Raw genomic sequence first — 15,431 nt, forward strand, 5'->3', positions numbered from 1 at the left:
AGCAAATCGATCAGTTTCATTTCCAATTGCAGCATTTGCAGTAGTACTGATGGGTTGAAAAAAGATGATAAAAGAAGAATATATGTTGACTAGTGAGTCATGACTTGTGGGCATTACAAGAAAAATTTGAGTTGGGTTTCATTCCTAATTCATTACATGACCTATTTGCATTGGGTTTAATAGTTGGTCGCAGCCCCCAATTGAGAGAATTATGGGTTGTTTGTTTCTGTGCCTCTCTTTGGTTTATTTGGCAAACAAGGAATAAGGTGAGATGTGAGGGCATTACTCCAGATGTTGCTATGGCTTGCAGGTTAATTAATGGCCATGTTTATGCTTCTAGTCGCATAGCTATTGGACATATGTTTAACAACATACAGGAGCTTTGTGTCTTGAAGAGGTTTGGTGCTACTTGTAGGCCGCGTTGTGCCCCAAAAATTTACGAGGTGAATTGGCATCCACCCATTATTGGTTGGTTCAAAGTTAACACGGATGGTGCTTGGAAGCGAGGGGAGGATCGTTCAGGTTATGGTGGTGTTTTTCGTGATTATCATGGGGAGGTTGTCGGTGCCTTTTCATCATCCCTTGACATTCCTAGTTCCATTGCTACGGAGGTTATGGCAGTGATCAAGGCAATCGAGCTTGCATGGGTTCGAGAGTGGAAGCATATTTGGCTTGAAGTTGACTCGTCCCTAATTCTAAATTTTCTCCAGTCCCCCCAGATGGTACCTTGGCAATTACAGGTGGCATGGAAGAATTGTGTGCATCACATTTCAATGATGCAATTTCGTTGCTCACATATATTTCGTGAAGGTAACCAGGTGGCTGATGCATTGGCCAATTTTGGCGCTTCTGGTACGGGCTTTACTTGGTTTGATTCATCTCCTAGTTTCGTTAATCAATTTTGTTTAAGAGATAAGTTGGGTCTCCCTAATTTTCGTTTTAGATGATTTCTTTTGTTTTGGAAGGCAGGATGATGTCTATCATTCCTCATCAGTAGTACTTTACTTCTGGATGGTGCAGGATATGTCCTCTCCTCTTACTTGTATTTTCCTTTACTTTTAATAAATATTTTTCCTCGCATTTGCGAGGTTTGATTAAAAAAAAAACAAAAAATGTGACGAATGGAATTCCTCACAAAAAGTCTAAATTCCTCACTCATAATCATCAGTGAGGAAATTGAGTCGTCGCAAATTTTCCTCGCTTAAACCTCCTCACGGATTACTATATGCGAGGACTTTTGGTTTCCTCACAAATGAAAAATTGTGAGGAATGCATATTCCTTGCAAATTGAAAATTACAAGGAATGTATATTCCTCTCAAACTAATATTTATGAGACACTTGTATCCTCACATTTAAGAATATGTGAGGCCATTGTTGCTCATTTGACAAATCTTTTTTTCTTTTCTTTTAATATGCTTTTATTTCACTTTTTTGAAGATAAACCACTTATATAAGAACAATTGATCAATAATACTTTCAGACTTAAATTAAATAAAGAGTAGTTATTATATACATATATAGTTCCTCAATTGCAAAAACAAAATATCTTAGAAGATATTTAGTTCCTTAATTACATGTAAAGAAGATACTTCCTAGCTAAGTGGTGGTCCATGACAATCAAGGTATCAATCTAAGTCCTTCATACCAGAACACTTGGGAAGTCATCAATGCCTTCAATGTGTATTGCCCATGTGCTAGCCTCTGTTGGGGTTTAGAGGCTCTTGCATGAGAAGCTTGAGATGGTTTAGGAACTAGTGTGTGTGGGTCAAGATGCTGGTGTTGGTTGAGGAGCTAGAATTGTATCTGTGTGGAGACAATCTGAACTTAGTCTTTTTCCCGTTGAGGTTTCATCTGCACTGTAAAATCACAAAAAATAAGAATACAATTAAACATCATGACCAACCAAAATGTTTGTGTACGTGTGTGTGTATTACTTAAATAATCCAAGTAGGTACAAGCAAGTGGCCTAGTGGTTCTTGCCTTGTTGGGTGTGCTCCCCAACCTAGGTTCGAACCCCGAAGCTGTCAAAGTGGCTAGGCACTGTGCTGCAATGCACAGTTGGAGCATTTCACATGCGCCGAAGGGGTTTATCTTGGGCCTAGGAAGCCTTTGGGTTCCCCTTGACAAAGTCAAAAAAAAAACTCACACCTTGTTCATCAATTCAGAAACATAATCATTTTTTTTCTCTCGTCTCTGTATTCATCTACTTAACTCCAATTTCTTTTGCAAGAGTACCAATAAACTGCTTCAAAATAATATGTCACTTCCTAGCTTTCGACACTATATACTCAATGTCTCAGGATTTCCAGCCCTCTCCTTCCCTTGCAGCAAGATTGAACTTGAACCTCCCATCACCTTGTAATGGATTTAACTTCCTTCCATCATAAACCAGCACAGAAATGACCTCAAACATATCTAAAATAAAAAAAAAACCTTTATTGTGCAGGCCACCAGAATGGAGCATGTGAAAATAAGCACCCGTGCAGAATTAGTCATTAGCATACCAAAACATAGTAAAGTCCAGTGACTTTCTAGCAACACTACAAGTAACTAACACATAAGAAAGTCATCATAATCAAGGTCAAAAATACAAAATACTTGTACAAATTCTAGATAGTTGAAATTAACTAACTCTATTGGTAACTTCATTAAAGTTCTTTCAAACTGATCTCATTTCATTGGAAACTAAATTTCAAATATAGTGGACAAAGTTCTGGCTAATAGATGATTTATGCAGCTTCTTGATTTACCGTATATCAATTCCATAATATGAAGTGATCGACAATTGCAAACCTGAGATAGTTGGGCTCTTCTACTCCCACAGATGCAGCTCCCTTTTTAATCTCTTCATCTAGCTTCTTGAAATGTCCATACATAGAATAGTAACTACAACATGCATTAAGGAGTGAGTGTTTCGTTTTTTTCACAAGTGCAAAACAGAAGAAATGATAAACATTGCAGAAGGAAATCCAGAAACACTAAAAGCCAATTAAAATGCATATCTACACATACTGATATAGATTCTTTTTTCTTTTTTTTAATCAATTCAAAGTTCTTGTTCTGCACAAATCAGATGGTTTAGTTTGGACATGGCTAGAGAATAAAGTAAGAAAACTATTAATGTGAGGTCTAGTCCTCCACTAGCGACCACGAAAACCAATATATATAACCTTCATCATCACCAGAAAGCAAATCAAAAATAGAAATCAAACATACCTCTCAATCCATTATGTGTAATGCACCAGCAATCCAAACACATAAGCAAAGCCAAAATAGAGCACCAACTTACTGAAAGCCAAACTAAATCCTAAAGAACTTCAAGTCTGAGACAACTTATAAATTTTGGGACTTGCTCAAGCCTCTCAAGGTAAATAAAATTTCTGCTTTAATTAATAAAATGATTTACTATAACAGTGCACCATACATCTTAATAAAAGTTAAAAGTTAGAAAGAACAAGTCAAATGCAACCCTAAACAGATTTTGAAGACACACACAAACACATCGAATCACACAACCCAACTTGATTTAGTAAATAAAAGTTTAGTACTTTAACTCTTCTTATTATGTTACATACTAGCTAGCTGTTATTTCCTAAATAATGGTATTTTCTTCAATTCTGAGATAAAAACCAACACTGAATTATAAGTATTGAAGATGGATTTTACCTTAGAAAGGAGCAAACTTCAAAACAGAATACCACAGAACATGACTCTATAGCTTGTCCAGCTTATACAATGAACCAAAACCCTCCTCCTTGATCAAGATCCTGGCAGCTTGTCCAGCTGATCCCCAACCCAATTGAATTCTCACCTACACCAAAACCAACACAACAAAAACCCATCAAACAATCAATCCCATTAAACCACATTACACCACTAAACCAAATCAAAATCCGAAATAGACCGACAAATCACAGATCTGAAACTCATCAAAAATAAACCAACTTTAAGCTCAAAGACCCGAGTTGGAATCATGGGTCCAATCCAAATCTCACAAAAGTTACAATCTTGATGAATTTCAACACTCACCTTGATCATATCGATGGGTTGGATGACACAGTAGCGAGCATACCAAAGGCTCCGCCATTGACGAAGGGCTTAACGGAAAGCTTTGGCTGAGGTTCCCAATGGCGTGCGTGACACACAACTCGTCGTTCGCGTCAATGGAATTGTGGATGGGGTCAGAGGTGTCTAGGGATAGCGGCTAGGTTGGGGTTTGGGGAGAGACAACGGCGATGACATTGATGAGAGGATGAGATGGTTTCGGCCTCTGCGGAAGAGTAGATGAAAACAAAAATTAAACCTCTAGCATCTCATCCACATAAATATTGATTATGAATCGACCATCTGGCATACCATCTAATTTCGATCTGGATATAGGAGAAAGCCACCGATACATTATGATCTGCATAGAGCATATAGATATGTAAACTTGTAGGAGAAGAAAACTTGTAAGAGAAGGAAACTTGGACAACAAGATTACTTGGAGAACAAGATGACTTGTATTATACAACATGTAGTAGTGTAGGGCTTGTATATATAACCTCATAAGCACAATTGAATGGTATCAGAAAATTCACTCACAAATATTTCTTCCTTTCCATTTCATATTTTGACTTATTATCAAAGCAAAGATCCGATAGGACTTTGTCTCTTTGTTTTCTCATTGTTCTTTTCTCGTATTTAGATGATTGATTCTTGTTCCTTCCTCTTAGAGGATTGGATTGTTTTTTCAGAAGGCATTCTAGGTTTTGCCATCAACCTATTTCTTTCTGCTAAACCCTGAAATCGACTAGTGGATCTTCTACTCTCGACTAGTGGACAAAATCTTCTGTCTTCATTCCGCCATGTATTCATTCACAATGGTTGGTAGCGGTACTGGTAAGATTGGTACGACTTTACAAATTTCTAATTTTATTGGCTTAGATACATGAATTATTGATTTAGGTGTCTCAGACCATACGACCTACGATAAGAAATATTTCAATAGCCTATCACCCCCAAATGTATCAGGTGTCACTAATGTTAATGGCAAAGCCGTCCCTGTCCTAGGTATTGGGTCCATAAGAGTCACCCCCACCTTAGTATTGCATAATGTGTTATATGTGCCATCACCTAATCTCAGTTCCTCAGTTAACTGGTCAAGTCATTGAGGAATTGAGAAACTGTGTAGGGAAAAAAGTCACGGAGCACAATGATTGAGCAGTTAATTGAGGAATTGAGATTAGGTGATTGCACATATAACACATTATGCATTACTAAGGTGGGGGTGACTCTTCTGGACCTAATACATAGGACAGGGACGACTTCACCAATAACATTAGTGACACATGATACATTTAGGGGTAATAGGCTAATGAAATATTTCTTAGGACTAATTTCAGTTTACCCCCCTGAGGTTAGGGGTCGTCATCATGTTAGTCCCTCTAGTTTCAATTTAATCATGTTAGTCCCTGTACTCTCAAATTTCATCATCCGTGTCCAATTTCTACTATTCCGTCCAATTTGGACCGTTAAGTCTGACTTTTGAGGGCTAAAATGGTCATTTCAAGACAAAAAAAAAATTTAAAAAAAAAAAGATTTTTTTTTCTTTTTTTTTGTTTTTTTTTTTTGTTTTGCATTTTTTTTCTGTTTTTTTTTTTTGCATTTTTTTTATTTTCTTGTTTTTTTTTTCTTTTTCTTCGCTTAATATTATTATTATTATTATTATTTTATAATTTTGTCTTCAACCTATACACCACAAGTTATAATAGGTTTATAAAAACAAAAAAAAATACTCTAGGTGGTTAAAAAGCCGCTCGCTGGTCTACGATATTTGTGATATATCTCCGATAAAGCGAAGAATTTTAGGATATATCTGTAAAATATAATAGGTTTATAAAGTGAAGAATTTTAAGATATCCTCAATAAAGTGAAGAAATATCTATAAAATATGATTAAAAAAATAAATACAGATATTTATTTACTTTATTGGGGATATATCCTAAAATTCTTCGCTTTATCGGAGATGTTCCACAAATATCGTAGACCAGCGAGCGAAGAATTTTAGGATATATCCCCAATAAAGTGAAGAAATATCTGTATTTATTTTTTTAATCATATTTTACAAATATTTCTTCACTTTATTGGGGATATATCCTATTATTCTTCACTTTATAAACCTATTATATTTTATAGATATATTTTACAAATATATCCTAAAATTTTTCACTTTATCGGAGATATATCACAAATATCGTAGACCAGCGAGCGACTTTTTAACCACCTAGAGTATTTTTTTTTGTTTTTATAAACCTATTATAACCTATTATAACTTGTGGTGTATAGGTTGAAGACAAAATTATAATAATAATAATAATAATAATAAGCGAAGAAAAAGAAAAAAAAAACAAGAAAATAAAAAAAATGCAAAAAAAAACCAAAAACAGAAAAAAAATGCAAAAAAAACCAAAAAACCAAAAAAAAAAAAAAAAATCTTTTTTTTTTTAAATTTTTTTTTTGTCTTGAAATGACCATTTTAGCCCTCAAAAGTCAGACTTAACGGTCCAAATTGGACGGAATAGTAGAAATTGGACATGGATGATGAAATTTGAGAGTACAGGGACTAACATGATTAAATTGAAACTAGAGGGACTAACATGATGACGACCCCTAACCTCAGGAGGGTAAACTGAAATTAGTCATATTTCTTATCATAGGTCATATGGTCTGAGGCACCTAAATCAATAATTCATGAATCTAAGCCAATAAATTTAGAAATTTGTAAAGTCATACCAATCTTACCAGTACCTCTACCAACCATTGAATAATACATAGCGGAATAAATACAGAAGATTTTGTCGACTAGTCGAGAGTAGAAGATCCACTGGTCGATTTTAGGGTTTAGCATAAAGAAATAGGTTGACGGCAAAACCCAGAATGGCTTCTAAATAAACAATCCAATCCTCTAAGAGGAAGGAACAAGAATCAATCATCTAAATATGAGAAAAGAACAATAAGAAAACAAAGAGACAAAGTCCTCTCGGATCTTTGCTCAGATACCAAGTCAAATTATGAAATGGAAATGAAGAAATATTTGTGAATGAATTTTCTGATATCATTCAATGGTGTATATGGGGTTATATATACAAGCCCTACACTACTACATGTTGTACAATACAAGTCATCTTGTTCTCTAAGTATTCTTGTCCTACAAGTTTCATTCTCCTACAAGTTTACTTCTTCTTCAAGTAAACTTCTTCCACAAGTCATGACTCACAAGTTAACATGTTCATCATTTGAAACTCTTTTCAGTTTGTAGATGAACGAAGCTGGTGATAAAAATAAGCAAAGGTAATGCAGAGTGAAAAAGAACTGTATGTCAAAATGCTACATTTAAATCTTCTAAGAGTAGTGCTTCAATACTGTGCTGCTAAAAATGTAACAACATTTGAATTTAAGGTGGATTTTCAGCTTGAGCTATCGGCCAGATTTGTGTTATCACGTAATCTCAATTCCTCAATTAACTGATGCTCAATTCATTGAGGAATTGAGAAACTGTGTAGGGAAAAAAGTCACGGAGCACAATGATTGAGCAGTTAATTGAGAAACTGAGATTAGGTGATGACACATATAACACATTATGCAATACTAAGGTAGGGGTGGCTTTTATGGACCCAATACCTAGGACATGGACGGCTTCACCATTAACATTAGTGACACATGATACATTTGGGGGTGATAGGCTAATGAAATATTTCTTATCATAAGTCATATGGTCTAAGGCACCTAAATCAATAATTCATGAATCTAAGCCAATAAATTTAGAAATTTGTAAAGTCATACCAATCTTACCAGTACCTCTACCAACCATTGAATAATACATAGCGGAATAAAGACAGAAGATAGGCTAATGAAATATTTCTTATCATAGGTCATATGGTCTAAGGCACCTAAATCAATAATTCATGAATCTAAGCCAATAAATTTAGAAATTTGTAAAGTCATACCAATCTTACCAGTACCTCTACCAACCATTGAATAATACATAGCGGAATAAAGACAGAAGATTTTGTCGACTAGTCGAGAGTAGAAGATCCACTGGTCGATTTTAGGGTTTAGGAGAAAGAAATAGGTTGACGGCAAAACCCAGAATGCCTTCTAAATAAACAATTCAATCCTCTAAGAGGAAGGAACAAGAATCAATCATCTAAATACGAGAGAAGAACAATAAGAAAACAAAGAGACAAAGTCCTCCCGGATCTTTACTCAGATACCAAGTCAAATTATGAAATGGAAATGAAGAAATATTTGATTGAATTTTCTGATATCATTCAATGGTGTATGTGGGGTTATATATACAAGCCCTACACTACTACATGTTGTACAATACAAGTCATCTTGTTCTCCAAGTATTCTTGTCCTACTAGTTTCCTTCCCCTACAAGTTTACTTCTTCTTCAAGTAAACTTCTTCCACAAGTAATGACTCACAAGTCAACATGTTCATTATTTGAAGCTCTTTTCGGTTTGCAGATGAAGGAAGCAGGTGATAACAATAAGCACAGGTAATGCAGAGTGAAAAAGAACTATATGTCAAAATGCTACATTTAAATCTTCTAAGAGTAGTGCTTCAATACTTTGCTGCGAAAAATGTAACAACATTTGAATTTAAGATGGCTTTTCAACATGAGCTATCGGCCATATTTGTGTTATCACATAATCTCAGTTCCTCAATTAACTGCTGCTCAATTCATTGAGGAATTGAGAAACTGTGTAGGGAAAAAAGTCATGGAGCACAATGATTGAGCAGTTAATTGAGGAACTGAGATTAGGTGATGGCACATATAACACATTATGCAATACTAAGGTAGGGGTGGCTTTTATGGACCCAATACCTAGGACAGGGACGGCTTCACCATTAACATTAGTGACACATGATACATTTGGGGGTGATAGGCTAATGAAATATTTCTTATCATAGGTCATATGGTATGAGGCACCTAAATCAATAATTCATGAATCTAAGCCAATAAATTTCGAAATTTGTAAAGTCATACCAATCTTACCAGTACCTCTACCAACCATTGAATAATACATAGCGGAATAAAGACAGAAGATTTTGTCGACTAGTCGAGAGTAGAAGATCCATTGGTCGATTTTAGGGTTTAGCAGAAAGAAATAGGTTGACGGCAAAACCCAGAATGCCTTTTGATAAAACAATCCAATCCTCTAAGAGGAAGGAACAAGAATCAATCATCTAAATACGAGAAAAGAACAATGAGAAAACAAAGAGACAAAGTCCTATCAGATCTTTGCTTTGATACCAAGTCAAATTATGAAATGGAAAGGAAGAAATATTTGTTGAGTGAATTTTCTGATATCATTCAATGGTGTATATGGGGTTATATATACAAGCCCTACACTACTACATGTTGTACAATACAAGTCATCTTGTTCTCCAAGTATTCTTGTCCTACAAGTTTCATTCTCCTACTAGTTTTACTTCTTCTTCTAGTAAACTTCTTCCACAAGTCATGACTCACAAGTCAAAATGTTCATCATTTGAAGCTCTTTTCTGTTTGTAGATGAAGGAAGCTGGTGATAACAATAAGCAAAGGTAATGCAGAGTGAAAAAGAACTATATGTCAAAATGCTGCATTTAAATCTTCTAAGAGAGTCTGCTAAAAATTTAACAACATTTGAATTTAAGGTGGCTTTTCAGCTTCAGCTATCGATGCATATACATGAACTGGGTTTGCATATTAAAGATATGATGAAGACTTGATGTCTCCTTCACCAACTGGTTCTAGTCGCCGGACAATTTGTTGAATTGTTAACGCCATGACCGACGAGGTTCACTTGAGAATAACTTCTTTTATGTTGATAATGTTGATTGATGCTAAACCCTGTAGACAACATCGACTTTTCTGAACTTTATAAGACTATTGGAGAAGAGAATATTCTCCAATGATGACTGTTTTGTAATTTTCTTTAATTTTGTATTGAATCGTTAGATATTTTGGATGGTTTCCAGTTATGAGAATGAAAAAAAGTTGATCATGATACAATAAATAAACGTTTCCATCTATGCAAGTTGGCAATAGTGGTCGAAGAATTCAATCTGACCTATTTCTCATCCAGCACAGAGAATTTTCAGATGAAGAGCTTGAGAAAAGACACTTGGTAGCATTTACCGTGTTTGTACTTTATTTAACATGTGAAGAATATACCGTAAAAATGTCAATTGACTGTTTTCAAATTTTAAGAGTACAAGTTGAAAATATTTAAGAATTTTCAATGTTTTGCGAAGCCAACCGGTAGAAGTATTTAAGATTATTTTTTTATTTCTGAGAAATTAAAGGGGCACGTCGAAAATGCAACCGAACAGAGAAAAATGAATATCCATGAGAGTTGGTTCAGTTGACAAGGATCGGATTGTGGGTTGAACCCCAACCAAGTACAACTCCCGCTATCAACAATCCCTCTTGAGTGGCTAACTAACTTAACAAACATCTGGCCCCATGAAATACGGAGTGTGGATAGGGCCCTGGCGGTGTAAATAGGAAAGCCTCCCCGAGCCTAAATTTTCTTTGTCAAAAAACAAAAAAATAAAAATAAAAACCGACACCAACAACTACAACAATGGAGCGAAATACATTTGATCATCTTATGCATGTCCTACAATATAAATTAGTAAACCAATTGTCAAGTAAAATTAACTACGGGCATGATGGAGAGCAAACCTAGTTTTGGTGATGTACCAGTCCCGAAAAAAGAAGAAGATTATTTTATGGTAAAACATGATTTCAAGCCCTGCAAAAGCATTCGAAGTAAATATCCCCTAAACTTCTTGTGCAGTTTTGCAAAATTTGACTCGGTTCTTTTGCAGCTATGTGCTCAGAAACTTGACCAATGAACAAAAGAAAATGATAAAAGAACTTTTTCAGATTATATCAATTTCGGGATCCATCAAATGAAAAAGATTGCCACATGATCATTCCAAACTTTATGGCCAAGCAAATGCATCACTCTGAGTCACACGACAATACTATTCTACTACATGATTATCCTCAATAGTTTTATATGCTATGATTCCATTTCCATAAACCAAACCCAAATTTAAAATTGCTGAAAAAAGACAGCTGGTTGCTGCTAACATCACTTAAACAATTCATGAACAAGTTCAGTTTCAATTCTGGCAATATACAAAGCACACACTTGCTTCCAATTAGCTGATTCAACACCCAACTCCTCCATCAGGAAGCATAGGACCCTTGCAGCTATCTATGGTTCATCTAACCCTTCCTGCATCGATAACATAACATATAATCTCAATCAGCTTCTGTATATAAAGCATTTACTCATTATATTAAGTAAAATTTTCTTTCAGCAGTCATGCATTTCTGTGTGTGTGTGTGTGAGGAGAGAGAGAGAGAGAATGAGTGAGTTCTTCGGTGGGGCTCTCCTACTGTGAATTTGAACTCCCTCTCACAGGAGTAATCCCGTCAAACATGAATGAGAGGTGGACCACTATGAATGACCGCCCCATTCAAGCAATTTTTAGGAAAAGGAGGCCACTAACCGTCACATCTGAAGTCCAGAGGGTGAGGTTGTCCCTCAAAAGTTGCATGATGAGAGTGCTGTCCTTGTAAGATTCTTCACCCAAAGTGTCTAGCTCAGCAATGGCTTCCTCAAATGCCTAATTATATACAAGCAACTTAGTAAACGTTATCCAAATACCATGTTTAAAGAGAAGACCATTTCAATGGGACAGAAAGCTAAATTCATCTCTCAAGGAGAGCACTGCCACTAATTAAAAAATTGGATAGATGAGCCACTGACTATTTTAGTCTTCAACTTTAAATTCATAAAAGTCAATAAGCATGTTACTTTGATTGGTACTTAATCTGGTATATTTCTCCAAAAAAAAATAATAATAAATAAATAAAAATAAAAAATCTCTCATTTCATCTACTTAATTTGGCATATATCATTTTGCAGGTGAGTCGGTCTAAAATATTACTATTCTGATGCCTACCATGTCTACAGATATAGTTACTGTAGGATGTAATAGTTTTTCCAACACATTTAAAATCATGTAAACAAAACCCAAACTCAACAACATTTTACCCAGACAGGCAGACACACATGGTAGTACTAATAACTATTCTGATGCCTACCATGTCTACAGATATAGTTACTGTAGGATGTAATAGTTTTTCTAACACATTTGAAATTATGTAAACAAAACAGAAACTCAACAACATTTTACCCAGACAGGCAGACATTGTCCAGCCCCAAAACACATGGTAGTACTAATAAAAAATTATAGCCCCAATAATTCATGTAACTTTTAGGACAACAAGCATGGGAAAAGCAACAATAACATATACACAAAGTCAAAGAGCACTAATGGTCATTTATCATCAACTTAACGAGGAGAAATCTGTCCAAAACCAAATAAAAGTACCTTCATTACAAAGTCATAAGTCAAGCAACCCAAATCCAGGTTTTTATCATGAAGCATTCGGACCATGTTTAAATATACAATTCAGAAACCAATCCAGACAGATTAAACTCGACATAAATAACAAGTAATGGAGCATAGGAATGGAGAGTCCAGCATAGATCCTTCCAACTGATAGATCGACTAATAGTAAGAAACTATGCAAGAGTGAGACAACAAAATTTACATGCTACTACAAAATCCAGACTCCAATGACAATGATATGATGAGTGGAAAAATGAAATAGTAGAAATACACATATACTGAAAAATATGAAAGATACCTGTTTGGCCATGCTACAAGCTTTGTCAGACTGATTGAGAATCTCATAGTAGAACACTGAGAAGTTCAGAGCTAGACCCAATCTTATGGGGTGAGTTGGTGCCAGATCCGCAACAGCAACATCCTTCCCAACAAAATCAAGAGACAAAACTTCAGATTTCAATTTCCAATCAATACCAGAACTTCAAAAATTGAACCCCAACTGCACTCACAGTCACTCATATGCATATATACTCACTGAATCAAGGCTTCAATTCTCATTCTCCGAAACTCAAAACTGTATTTTGACTATTTAATTTCAAAAATTGAAACCCAATTGCACTCATATACTCACTAATTCAAGGTTTCGTATTTCACGAAATTTAAACTCTTTTTCTACTATTTACTCAAAACCTCAAATCAAACAAGTCAAAGCTCACTACTAGAGTCAAAATCCCTAAAATTGACCCCAAAAATTGAAAGAAATAATAAATTCACAGGCACCAAAACGGCGTCGTTTCAGTTTACCTGAGCAGCCTTGTAAGAGAGCATAGTGTCCTCAGCAGCAGCCTTCCTCTCCTCGGCCGACTTGAACTCCGCCAAGTAGCGGTGGTAGTCCCCCTTCATCTTCAAATAGAACACCTTCGACTCGCTCGACGACGCCGACGGCACCAGATTGGAGTCCAGGATCCTCAGAATGCTGGCGCAGACCTCAGAGAGCTCGGCCTCGACCTTCGATCTGTACTCCTTCACGAGCGCCACGTGCTCCTCGTTCTTGCGGCCCTCCTCCTTCTGCTCGATCGACGACACGATCCGCCAGGCGGCCCGGAGCGACCCGATCACGTTCTTGTAGGCCACGGAGAGGAGGTTGCGCTCCTCGACGGTGAGCTCCGACGCCGGAGTGGACCCCACGACGAGCTTCTCCATGAACTGGACCATCTCCTCGTAGCGCTCGGCCTGCTCGGCCAGCTTGGCCAGGTACACGTACTGGTCTCTGGTTAGGTTATCGGGGATGGAGGTCGCCATTGAAGTGAGGTAAGAGAGAGAAAAAGAGAGAGGTGGCTCTGGTGAAAATGAGGGAGGGAGAAAGAGAGAGAAGTAGGGGGGGGGGAATATAAAGGTGGGGTGGTGGGGCCCATGGAGGGGATGGGGTGAAGGATGGCCGTTGGATCTGAGAGTGGGTGGTGTTGGATTGGTTAAAAAGATGATTATCGCTAAATTCCGGCAATTATTCATTTACTTTCCTTAATTAAGGTATTTTCTCGTTAGAAACAATTTTCCTAATTTCGTCAATATGCTTCTTCTTGGCAACTGTTTGATGTCGGTCACTATGGAAGTTTATTAGAAATATCGTTAGTCTTGTAATTTCTGCACCAATACTTGGGTCTTGCAATGTTGTTTGAGTCCGGTTTAGCTACGATTGTGTTATGACTTATGAGGCTTGAGGGTTAATTTAAAAGTTGGTCGAGTTTGGTTGTTGTTAAGCGATCCAATGTTAATGTCTTTGGTAAAAAAAAAACAACATGTATAGTCTCATCATTCAGTATTTACTAATGTCTAAATTTGTCACCTCAATTTCAATTTTTTAAGAACACCACCGACACACTGATGGCGGCGGCTAACCATCCTAACACGGGTTGATGAAAACTCTCACAAATCCCAACCAAATTTGGTTTTATCTACCTAGATCGCTCAAATCTAGATGGTGTCAATTAATCGATTCTGACACAAGTTGACGAAAACTCCCACAAATCCCAACCAAATTTGGCTGGCTAGATCAACGAAATTTGATATATAGCAAGCCAAGTCTAGGTTCGATCATCTCCTGCTACATCCATTCATATCATACAACTGTTTTCTTATCGGTGATTAAGGAGCAATCTAACTGTTGACTGAACCAAACTGAAATAACTGCGCGATTTCGCATGGTCTTGTGTGCTCGGTGCCTAGAAGTCTACACCCTATATAATTATAAGATCTTTTTTTTTTTCTATTTAGGTTTTATGAATTGAACCATATAAATTGTTTAACTATTCTTCCTATTAAAAATAAATTTTATTCCATCTTTACTAATGGAGAATTGTAGATTTAGTGTAGGAATTCTTGATGATTATAACACTAACTCACCACCCTTAGCAATCGGCTAACCACAATGAGGAAGAGAAATGAAGTGTGATTTGACTTAATTAACAGCTAAAATATATTTAAAAGTCAAATTTTGAATTCAGCTTAGAACATTTGTCTTTGAAAGTGGGGTAATGTTGATTTGACGATTTAGAAGTATAAAATTTTCATTTAACCAATAAGAAGGAATAAATTACAAATCTCACAAACAAAAAAAATATTAGTAATTACAAATACCATGAGTTGAGATCACAACCATAAAAGAATCGCATCTTCCCACAAACTATTTAAAAAAGTCCTCATTAAAGTCTCAACAAATTCTCATAAGCAATGACAAGAAAGATTGTGTCATCTTTCACAAAGTACAAAGACGGTTAATTGACAAGAGGAAAATATACTATTAGTCTCCAAAAAATTATATGAGGACCATAACTTCGCAAACAAACCCTAACTTGATTGAGTATGGACTTATTTAAACGAGAGAACAGACCGTTGGTATGTGGGCACAAAGCCGAAATTTGGGCCCGGTCAATAGACAAAACTTCTAAGGCCCAAGGGTG

General features: G+C 36.1%; 1 protein-coding gene and 1 long non-coding RNA gene across 5 annotated transcripts; both read right to left on the reverse strand.

Annotated features, from left to right (window-relative positions):
* Positions 1-1,533: 1,533 nt before the first annotated feature.
* On the reverse strand, positions 1,534-4,810 carry LOC133707552 (uncharacterized). Of its 4 annotated transcripts, XR_009845168.1 has the most exons (4): positions 4,031-4,810; positions 3,668-3,812; positions 2,795-2,887; positions 1,534-2,416 (listed from the first exon to the last, which is right to left on the reverse strand). It is a non-coding gene; the product is annotated as an uncharacterized LOC133707552 (long non-coding RNA). The 4 variants fall into 4 exon arrangements; XR_009845166.1 differs by lacking the exon at positions 1,534-2,416 and having other exon boundaries at positions 2,576-3,812; positions 4,031-4,271; positions 4,358-4,810; XR_009845167.1 differs by lacking the exon at positions 1,534-2,416 and having other exon boundaries at positions 2,576-2,887.
* A 6,144-nt stretch (positions 4,811-10,954) lies between these two features.
* LOC133743263 (14-3-3-like protein G-BOX factor 14 kappa) lies at positions 10,955-13,840 on the reverse strand. Its single transcript, XM_062171130.1, has 4 exons — positions 13,276-13,840; positions 12,770-12,892; positions 11,563-11,679; positions 10,955-11,285 (listed from the first exon to the last, which is right to left on the reverse strand). The coding sequence occupies exons 1-4, from the start codon at positions 13,771-13,773 to the stop codon at positions 11,265-11,267; spliced, it is 759 nt and encodes a 252-aa protein (XP_062027114.1). The 5' UTR covers positions 13,774-13,840; the 3' UTR covers positions 10,955-11,264.
* Positions 13,841-15,431: the final 1,591 nt, after the last annotated feature.

The sequence above is a fragment of the Rosa rugosa genome, chromosome 4, assembly GCF_958449725.1.
Source record: "Rosa rugosa chromosome 4, drRosRugo1.1, whole genome shotgun sequence".
NCBI classification, from domain to species: Eukaryota; Viridiplantae; Streptophyta; class Magnoliopsida; order Rosales; family Rosaceae; genus Rosa; species Rosa rugosa.

Excerpts from the sequence above, each read along its gene's own strand:
- LOC133743263 (XM_062171130.1), bottom strand. The coding sequence starts at position 13,773 with ATGGCGACCTCCATCCCCGATAACCTAACCAGAGACCAGTACGTGTAC. Across the intron at positions 11,680-12,769 it reads CTTGTAGCATGGCCAAACAG|GCATTTGAGGAAGCCATTGC; the intron begins GTATCTTTCATA and ends GTATATAATTAG. Across the intron at positions 11,286-11,562 it reads TCTGGACTTCAGATGTGACG|GAAGGGTTAGATGAACCATA; the intron begins GTTAGTGGCCTC and ends TTATCGATGCAG.